Source organism: Cariama cristata, unplaced genomic scaffold (genome assembly GCF_000690535.1).
Source record: "Cariama cristata isolate BGI_N322 unplaced genomic scaffold, ASM69053v1 Scaffold24681, whole genome shotgun sequence".
In the NCBI taxonomy this organism is placed as follows: domain Eukaryota; kingdom Metazoa; phylum Chordata; class Aves; order Cariamiformes; family Cariamidae; genus Cariama; species Cariama cristata.
In genome coordinates this window covers 4,980-14,713 of record NW_009601337.1, presented here as the reverse complement: position 1 = coordinate 14,713, position 9,734 = coordinate 4,980, and the positions used below count along the sequence as shown (strand labels likewise).

At 40.4% G+C, this 9,734-nt stretch overlaps 1 protein-coding gene across 1 annotated transcript; it reads left to right on the top strand.

Moving 5' to 3' along the window:
- Positions 1–42: 42 nt before the first annotated feature.
- Positions 43–9,293, top strand: CDO1 (cysteine dioxygenase type 1). The gene is made up of 5 exons (XM_009710422.1): positions 43–148; positions 1,814–1,910; positions 3,911–4,068; positions 6,590–6,759; positions 8,909–9,293. The coding sequence occupies exons 1-5, from the start codon at positions 43–45 to the stop codon at positions 8,936–8,938; spliced, it is 561 nt and encodes a 186-aa protein (XP_009708724.1). The 3' UTR covers positions 8,939–9,293.
- The last annotated feature ends 441 nt before the right edge of the window (positions 9,294–9,734 follow it).

The following is a 9,734-nucleotide window of genomic DNA, read 5'->3' as shown; positions in this document are numbered from 1 at the left end:
TTTAAAAAAAGTGGAGGAAAAAAAAAAAATCCCGAGAGAGGCATGTCGGTAGCAGAAACCGCTGCGCGGAGGTTGCGCGGCGTGCTGGGGTCAGGGAGCAGACCGCTCCAAAGCGGGCGTTTGGTAGAGAGGGTCGGTAGAGAAGCCGGTGAGTGTGTGCCCTGCCTTACCGGTGGGTCGGGGGCCGTCAGCCCCCCACGCTTCAGTCCCTTCCTCCGCTGGGGTCGTGCAGGTCGAGGCTTTTTGCTGCTTGCCAGGAGGAAGGAGAATACCTGTTAGGGTTTTGAGTCGCTCCTACTTTGCTAACAAGTGATTTACGCCTGCCATTGGTGACTTTCCTGTCTTCGTTTTCAATATAAATACATTTTATTTGAGCACTTCCTTTAAAAAACAATAAATAGTAAAAAAACCCAACAAACCCCAAACATTTTCCTTTTAACCTTGCTATCATGAAAGCATCATCTGGCTTGACTTTTTTTAGCGTCCTTTAACCTTGTGTTGACTATTCTCCATTCAGAGCAAATCATGAAATCTGTAACAGAAGATAGGTAACTAAAAATTGGAAAAACAAAGTCTGCTAACAGTGGAAGTATGCATGGCAGCCCTCATGTTTTTGGCCAGCCAGACCTGCTGTACAGAAATAACAGCACTTGAAAAGTTCAGTCAAATGCCAGCATTGATTCCTTATGTTCTGACATCATAGGAAAAATATGTCTACTTAATATACACACAAATTGAGGATGCGGTGAGAGGCAGCATGTAGATATACATGTTATGCTTTGAAAGTAATTCATTATGAGCATCCTATCTTGAGTAAAATAGAGTGGTGTTATGGGGCAACTAATTAAAAAGCATTCAGTTGACTCAGTGCACTTTCTGTGCTCCCCTGCTTGCATTACTTGCACCGTAACAGCTAGAACCACCAGCCCCAGATCAGAAGAGCCCCACTATGGAAAGTAATGTATAGAGCAAAATCCCAGTCCCTTCTTTAGTGAACTTTTCAATAGAATGACATAAGCAGCAGCTCGGGGAAGGCTTGCAGGAGAGTACAAGGAAACAAACATAAGATGTTGCTATTAAAGATGTTTTCAAGCCCTCAGAGCAGATCAGTCTAGAACATGCATATCAATAAAAATCCTTTAGAAGCAAGCTGATTCTGTGCCACCTGTAAGGTAGCACTTGAAAAATATTTTTAACAAATTTTCCTCTGATAAACTTTGTTTAGAAGTAAACGTGGGCAGAATTTATCCCACAGGTGTTTTGTCCACCCACAGATGCTACAGTACGAAACGTAGAACTTTCAGGAACAGGGTAGGAGGACCAGGTATGGAAAGCCTGACATCTTCTGTTTTCTTTTTTTTTTTTTGGCTTTGTACAAATAAGTGCTGCATAACAGAAGAAAAGCCAAGAATATCTGAAAAGGAGCTGCAGAAGAATGTAATCATGTAGTTTTCTTGTTTCATTGCAGTCCTCTGTTTCTAATTATAAGCCAGCTGCTGAAGTGACTTCATTCAATAACTATTTTGATTTGATCCTGTCTACCACTGTAGTCTCAGACTCACAGTTCATTCCCAAACTCCAATCATCTATGTAATTCAAAAGTTAATACGATTACAAAATATTAAATATGTCCATTTTTTTTCTTCCCACAACTCTTACAAAAAAAGAAGCTTAAAAATTCAATTTAATTTGTTCCAAGTAAAACGTGACTTTCAAGAAAAAGAAGAAAAAGGATTTTTATATGTCACAACTTTCCTTCATAAACATGTTTGTATAATTTTATCTTTTATAGGCATATCTGTACAGTAAAAAGCAAACACTTTGTATTGCAGGTATACCAGAAATCTTGTGGACAATGGAAATGGAAAGTTCAACTTGATGATCTTGTGCTGGGGTGAAGGGCATGGCAGGTTCGTATCCAAAGACTATCGTTTTAGCAAAGAGATATAAAGCCACTGTATCTTTCACTGTCGTACAAAACCAGAAAAATAATCAGCCCTATATGAGCTATCAGAAAGTGTCCAGAAACTAAGCAGTGCAGGGATCCTGTTAGTATAGCAGTCGTGAATATTTGCTGTAGCTGTTGCAAGTTTGTACCTCATGGACATTTTTAGAGCACTCTTTTAAAAATGCTCTGTTTTTTCCACCAAATCTAAGCTTCCCTTCTGTCAGAGGAAGTTTTTAGTCCCAGAGATACAGATGGTCCTGTGGCCAGGATAGGTTGAACACCTGCTGTTCAACCTGTCCCATACAACAGACCCGTACGACACTTGGTTGCAGAAGCAGCACTTAGTGCAGTTTAAATAGTCTTTGTTCTCTCATGGTGTTTAAATCCTGCCTCTGTGACAAGACGAAAAAAGTAGGTTTGGGCCCCTTTCCAGGAGTACTTGGCTTTCTTTAGGTTCACGCATCCCTTCTCCTCCCTCAAAACAGACAACATTGCTGATGTGGCCTCCTGAGTTTTGTACACAGACTGTACACTGGGTTGTGTTGTCCTACAAACGTGAGGGCAGGATCTGTCCCTTGGTAGTCTTTCACAAAATGTTGGCTAAATCAAAATATGAAATAACAAAACTTGCAGGTTTTGACAGATTATTCTTGCAGATAAGTAGAAGACCTAAGGAGATGTCAGAGTGGTTTTTTGTTTGTTTTAATTGAATGTACAATTGAACATTTGCAGTATTCTCTAGGGGATGCCATGACGTTACACTCAGAGGGATATAGGAACCAAGCCCACTAGCTCTACTCCTTCCAGGCTGTTCCCACAAAGCCTGTATTTTATGTCAAACTGTGTTTGAGTTGGATGAGCATTTGCTAGAGCTAGACTGAGACCACAAGATGTTTTTACTTCCTACATGAGGAGGATCAGATTGTACTCATGGCTTGTGGAAGGAGCATGACAACGTGGCATTTATGAACTGTTCTGTGCCTGAAGCAAGCTCTGCTCTCTTGGCATCTCAGTTTGAGAAACCCTGACATTTGTTTACTGAAAACAGTAATGTACAAGTACCAAGTTTCTGACTGAAACTCATTAGCAGTGTACTTCTGGGACGGTGAAATTCCCCCTTCTCCCTCATCCCTGATGTGTGAAGAGCTTTCCCTTTGTCCTAATCCCATGGACTTCTATAACAGGTACTCCTCTATTTAAAAAAGATAAAAAAAAACCCAAATGAAAAAAAAAGCCACAAACCTAAACTACATATCTAGCCCATATGTCTCAAAATGTAGCAATTAAAAGATATGTCAGAGCAAGGAGACAGATCAAGCAAGCAGACAGATCATATCAGATCCTGCTGTTTCTTTCATGTTTTGCCAAACTAGTGAAATTAACAGCTTACTGTAGCTGTCAATACTATCAGAGTGAGAGGTACAGCATTTTTTCTTCAACAAACGCCTGTGCATGTCAGCAGTAAAAAGACCATAGAAATTAAGCAGAAGTAGCTCGTTTTTGCCATGTTTCAGGAGCAAGCATGGTGGATCTGCAAATATCAGGTATACTTGCAAGTTTATATGAGCCTCTGCCTGGGGTCACTATGGAAAGCACCATTTTGTTTCTTGGCCCACAAGAGTTTTTGTGTTCTGAAGAATTTTTCTGCCTGCTTCCCTCCTCCAGACTTCCTTTGTATTTCTCTGTGGCAAAGTCATAGGCTGATCAATGTCTGACTCTTCTCCAAGTCCTGCTGTATGTGAGTTTATCTCAATACATTTCTGAGGTAGCAGTTTTAAGTAGGCATACCTTAGTCACCGTGAATGGTTTTGTCCTAAGACTTTTGTGCATGACCCATGTGCAATGGCATTTTATTATAGGGCTATGCCCAGTTACAATACACTATCCCATCTGTCCTGTTTGCTGTACTGAAATTAAATATGTATATCACACTGAGTTTGGTTATTCTTTTTACATATATAGCAGCATCCATGATCACACTGACTCACACTGCTTTATGAAGATCCTTCAGGGAAATCTAAAGGAGACTCTGTTTGAATGGCCTGAGAAAAAAGGGAATGGTGAAATGACTAAGAAATCAGAACGAGTTTTGAGGGAAAATCAATGTGCCTACATTAATGGTAAGCTATTAAGCTTGTTTTGACAACTAGCCATCCACAATTTTTATTCCTAACAGAAGAGCTCATCTGCTTTCTAGTCTCCTACCTTTAACAGCATAATGCTAATGGCTTTATGCACAGTTTAAGAATGTGGCTCTCTAGGTTCTGCACAAACCTGTATTTAGAGTCAGTAAAACAAAGAACAAAAAAATATCCTTTTAACTCTCTCCAAAGACATTGCAGCAATTGCTTGATACATAAATATGCCAAGTATCTCCTCTAGACCAAGCAGCCTTCAGCATTGTGTCCCTAATGATGCAGACATATCTGAAATTCTTGTAAACATAGACCTTGAATAGTATTTTGTGAGAAAGAGGGGAAACAGAGTTTAGATATCTTAATCACCTTCATTTTTTTCAAAGAAATAATCCTTTTGGTCAGTCATGGAAATCCTAGGTCAAAAATGTAAAAGCTGTCTACAGAATAAATCGACCAGCCAGGAGCAGAGGTCCCAATCCTCACTGCTACTTCTTGTCTGAATCAACAAAAGACTGTAGTGCTGACATGCAGGATGAGCAGAATTTTAATGCTCAAGTCCACTCAATCTACAAAAAAATTGCCTGACTCCACAGATACTGAGAGATGTTCTCCACCAGTAAGGCTCCCTAGGTACCTAAATTCATGCCATTCCATGTATCTGCAACTATCACCACCTTGTACTATGCTGGAGGCCATCCTGGAGTGGCCAGCTGGGTGTAATGTGTTCTGATGCTATGAAAGATACTGCACATCATACTGAACAGCAATGAGTTCAGCACAACAAAGGCAAAGTGTCACAGAAGGGGGCTATCTGCCTTTTATGTGACGAGTTGAAAACTGGAGTACACACCTTGTGGGGCTCAGCTTGGGACCCCATCAGCTGGCGGAAGCCTCATGTTGGGTTATGGACTACGCCAGGGTGATGGCACTGGGGAAAAAAGACTAGTGCTCTGCAGCCCTCTGTTGAAGCTATGCCACATTAAGTGAAAAGACAAAATCCACAGGACAGGAAATGCAAGAAGTAGCTTGACACATCTGCTGATGCTCCCATGCTGGGGATGTGGGTTGTCCAGTCAGGTTTTCCTGCCTACGCAGTTCTTTCCGATGCAAGCAATTGCACCCTGTGTGCATCTGATCCAAAGCTTCCTTGGTCGTTTTAAACAAATTTGGTATTCCGTTCTCTGAGGCAGTTTGGATGGATCTCTGCCATGTTTCATAACAGATATTTTGATTTAAAAGAAACAGGTGAAACAAGTAGAAAACACTGACAGTGTGTCAATTGCCCTAACTACTTCAATAGTGAGTGACCTTCGTGTTTCTATTGCATGCTTCTTGGTTGCTCTTGTACTTTATTTTTAAGTTTAGAACCCACTAAAGAGTGTTTATTCAAGTCTCTCATTAGATGAGCACAGGTTTAGAACTGTTTTCCCCTATGTCCTCTATTTAGATAAACTATGTCAACGACACTTAGGGCTTACACTTCAAATGTATCAGAGTTAAGAGTGTACTCATGATTCTCAGGGTAGCATGCCTACGTTGCACAATACAGGTCTAGGTATTATATAACATATTTATTCAAGTACAAAGGCCTGAGTTGCTTTTACAGCAGGGTCATAAATTTAATTTCAAGGTCTCTTTTTAAGTAATTGAAAACCTCCACTTCAGTGTAGAATGGAAATGGTCTGTTTCGTGGATGTGATTCTTCATACCTTACATTTTTACGTAATAGCTTGATTTCTACTCCGCTGTCACAGGAAGTGCCATTACTTCATTGGTGACCGCACAACAGACAGTGCCTTATTTTATTACGTGTTCAATTATGTTTACTATTCAGTTAAGGTTGGAAGTATGCCAGGCACTACTACTTTGTCACCTTAGTCAAAAGAGCAGGCAAATGAAAAGCCTGTTCTCCAAAGTCATAAACTGGAAGGATTAATTAGGAAACATGCCTGCAGTAGAAGACAACTATATCTCTGTCCATAAGCTCATGCCCCAAATACACGTAGCTGACTTTTAATGTGACTGATATCCTTGTTACAGGGCTAAGAATTAGCAATACAAAAACTTTTTCCCTGTAAAATGTCTTGCTAATTTTCAGAAACACGAAAGTTCCCACTTCTGAAGCATCTATAACAACAGCATCTCCTAGGAAAGTAAATAACCTTGAAGTCCTTTGGGAATGATAGCTAGAAAATTACTGACAGCATGGTCTTTATGTTTTTCTGAATTTCTATTGGTCTTTATTCTGTAGCAGATAATCCAGAAGTTACTTGAAGTGTGGAAGGCAATGATGTATTTTGAATTAGCAGTGTATTTTGGAATCTGTGCTAGAGAACAACAGTCATATTCCCTGTACTGAGTTACTTGTCGCCTATAAAAGTGTGGGCATGCCTAGTTGGCTTGCTTGTGAGTTTCGGTTTAGAAAGGATTTTTCCAGGCATCTTAGATCTCATTAAATCTTCCCACTAACACAACCTCTCGTTTCATGCCCTCCCTGGTGTAGACTCCATTGGCCTGCACCGTGTGGAGAACATAAGCCACACAGAGTCTGCTGTTAGCCTGCATTTGTACAGCCCGCCCTTCGACAGCTGTAATACCTTTGATCAGAGGACTGGGCACAAGCACAAAGTCAAGATGACCTTCTACAGCCAGTTTGGAGAACGGACTGTCTGTGTAAGTAGGAGAATACACACTCCCCGCCTGGCCCCAAGCTTTGAGCCCCTGCGGAGATGGGCACAAGGGGCTGCCCTCTTGTCTGCACAGGGCAGAGCCCCGATGCCATGGGACAGGCAGGAGGTCCAGCAGCCCTGCCTTTCCCAGGGCATCCCCATCTAGGACCAGCATAAAACTTGTTTCCAAATAGTACTCGATTTGTCAATTTGCCCTTTCCCCATGGGGAGTTCCCTGCTTTGTAGCTTGCCTTCCCTTCATCATCAGGAAATCAGTTCTGAGCAAAGAGGAGGATTAATGAGAATTTTGCTACTAGCTAAGTGTCTTCAGGCAGCAAATGGTGGTAAATGCAACATAGGCAATGGAAAACTATGAAGCAGCTACGTTGTTTGGCCAACTTGTCATGTGTAACATTTCCTGCCTAAACTGTTCTGCCAAAAAGCATCAAATTTCATGTCAGTTGTTCTAAACCTTGTAGCTTACTGTAAAGAAGACTTTAATTAATTTAATGTAATTCTTTAAAATCAAAACTTTGACACAGAAAGACTTGCTCTGAGAGCTAGAATAGGCTGGTTGGCTGTTTGCATTCTTGAGCAATGGCATGAGATTTTATTTGAATAGAAAAGAAATCTTAAGATCAGCTTTGAGGGACCAAGATAGGACATCTGGGAGAGTTTACTACAGTTCCTTTTAGCGCTCTTCCATGCATTGGGAAATGTAACTGCTTATACGGGGAGAAAAGACAGATTCTTGATGTTCAGCCACAGAGATTCAAAGACTGTTTGGTTATGTTAGATGCAGAACACTTTCACCTTTCACTGAAGCCAGAAATTCAGTGCTGAGAAGTTTCCCGGAGTAAGCCCTTAGAAAGATCTAGTTCAAAGTTTTATGTAACTGACGAGTGCCATGTAAATTATTTCTTTGAAGCTTGTCACAGTACATGATTACAACTTTACCAAACAGCTGAAACTGTTTGAAACACAAACTTTGACCTTCCTGAGTTTGAAAGGTCCTTGAGAAATTAAACTCAAATTTATAATTCAGATTTTAAAGGGAAATTAACATGGAAAAATGTTGAAAGAAAATCACGTAAGAGTTGAGTGTTTGCTTGCTTTCTTTTTATTTTAACTTTATTGAATATGAAGTATGTAAGATAACAAGTGAGACTAGGTGTTTTGACTTGGACTATTTTCCTACTCATGAGCTGTAACCATCTGGCAGTGTATGTACATTTTGTGGGAAACTGGATCTGACTTACAGGAGAGAGGTAAATCTTAATCATTGGGTCTCTTTCATGAATTCCTGTAATTGAATTCCAGTAAGGGGGAAAGTGGTAGTGAGTGTGGGCCATCCAGCTACCTGAAATGACTTCACACTACAAAACCTTCTGGTCTCAGTGAGGGTTTTTGGAAAACTGACTGGAAAATCAAACTTTCTTCTGCTTACTAGATCTCACAATGATGTAGGAAGACAGAGAGCTGTAAGTTAAAAATACCAAGAGAGTAATGTAAAGTATACTTGTATATCTTTTATGATTGAGAAGATCTGCCTAGCTAAAGCACATTCAGTACTTCTTCTTCGTCTAAAATTTTTCTGCAGGTAAATCCTGTGTGTGGTGTCTGGCCATGATGAAGTCTTACTTAACTAGATACAGTAAATACATAATAAGTTATATAGGCCTAATAATTAAAATAGTAGGTAGTCTATCCAAGGACTTGCCCATGGAAGTAACTGTTCACACAGTTCAGGTACAAACCATGCGAGTACTGATGCAAAAGTTTCCTGCTGCTGGGAATTTTGCTGAGGGAGGTGGTTTCTCTTTGCAGCCTGCCTTGCAAGCTGGACTTTCAAGCAGTTCCTGTGAAAACGAAGTAGAGCAGAGTATCAAGGACAGAAGACAGCCTGAAGGAGGAAGCACTCCTCAGCTGTCCCTTCTGCCGTGGGCTTGCTCATGGTCACACAGAGCCGATGGACAGGGTGATTTTGTCAGGTGCAGAGCGCCCTCTGAAAAACTATGCCAAGGAGTACTGAAAACAAATGCACCATTTTAAGATGCTGAGCTACTCTGGGAATAAAGGCCCATGCTAAGAACTTGAAATAGGTGGTGACTGTTTCTTTCCTCAAAACAGCAACCTCTCCTCTTTCCTTTTAGGCAACAGCAGTGCCGCAGGAGAACAACTGAGAAGCACCAGCACGTGTTTGCATAAGACCTACTGAATTTTTAACCAGGGACAGAAGACTTGCATGGCTAAGGCCAACAGCCAGCTCTATTTCTATACCTTGTACATAAGAGTACACTAGGGCAGCTTCCAGGCAACCCACAGTTCCCCTGAGCGAATGCCAAGTATGGGACACTAAGCTAACAAGTGCCACAAACTACTTCAGAGGTTAGATGCCTTTTCTTAGGCTCCTGTCAGAATGAAGTAATTTGTTTTCTGATTCTAGTCTCCTTTTAATTTCACTTCTGATACCACACTGAGAATATCAGAAATAGGGGTTTTAAACATCATCTGACGCTACTTAATAGACCTACGTGTATGTATGCTCTCAATGTAATTAATAACTATATAAACTTCTAAGCTTCCAGTCATTTGTACCTATGGGTAGCACACTAGATACAACTAATAGCAGCTTTTTTTTTTTTTAATTAAGTCTTTTAGGTCTTAATGCTCTAGGCCATTTTCATAGTTTTGTGCATTTATCACTTTTTTGTTTTTTTACAATTTCATTTGTCAGATCTTGTTTTAAATAGAAGTGGTGAAATGCTCCATGCACAATGATTTTCAAAACTGATTGGGCAGAAATTTGGGTTTTTAATAAGACTAATCACACTTAATTCAACTAATGCCCAGTGTCCAAAGTATTCTGTATAGCTACTGAAGAAGGTAACTGAAATAAAATTGGATTTGTGCACAAAGTTTTCAGCCTTTTTCTCCTGGTAACCAAAATATTCACCACACTTTTCCAAAATCCACATT

Coding starts and splice junctions, on each gene's coding strand:
- CDO1 (XM_009710422.1), top strand. CDS start 43: ATGTCGGTAGCAGAAACCGCTGCGCGGAGGTTGCGCGGCGTGCTGGGG. Junction 149..1,813: donor GAGGGTCGGTAGAGAAGCCG/GTGAGTGTGTGC, acceptor TACAGTAAAAAG/CAAACACTTTGTATTGCAGG. Junction 6,760..8,908: donor TTGGAGAACGGACTGTCTGT/GTAAGTAGGAGA, acceptor CTTTCCTTTTAG/GCAACAGCAGTGCCGCAGGA.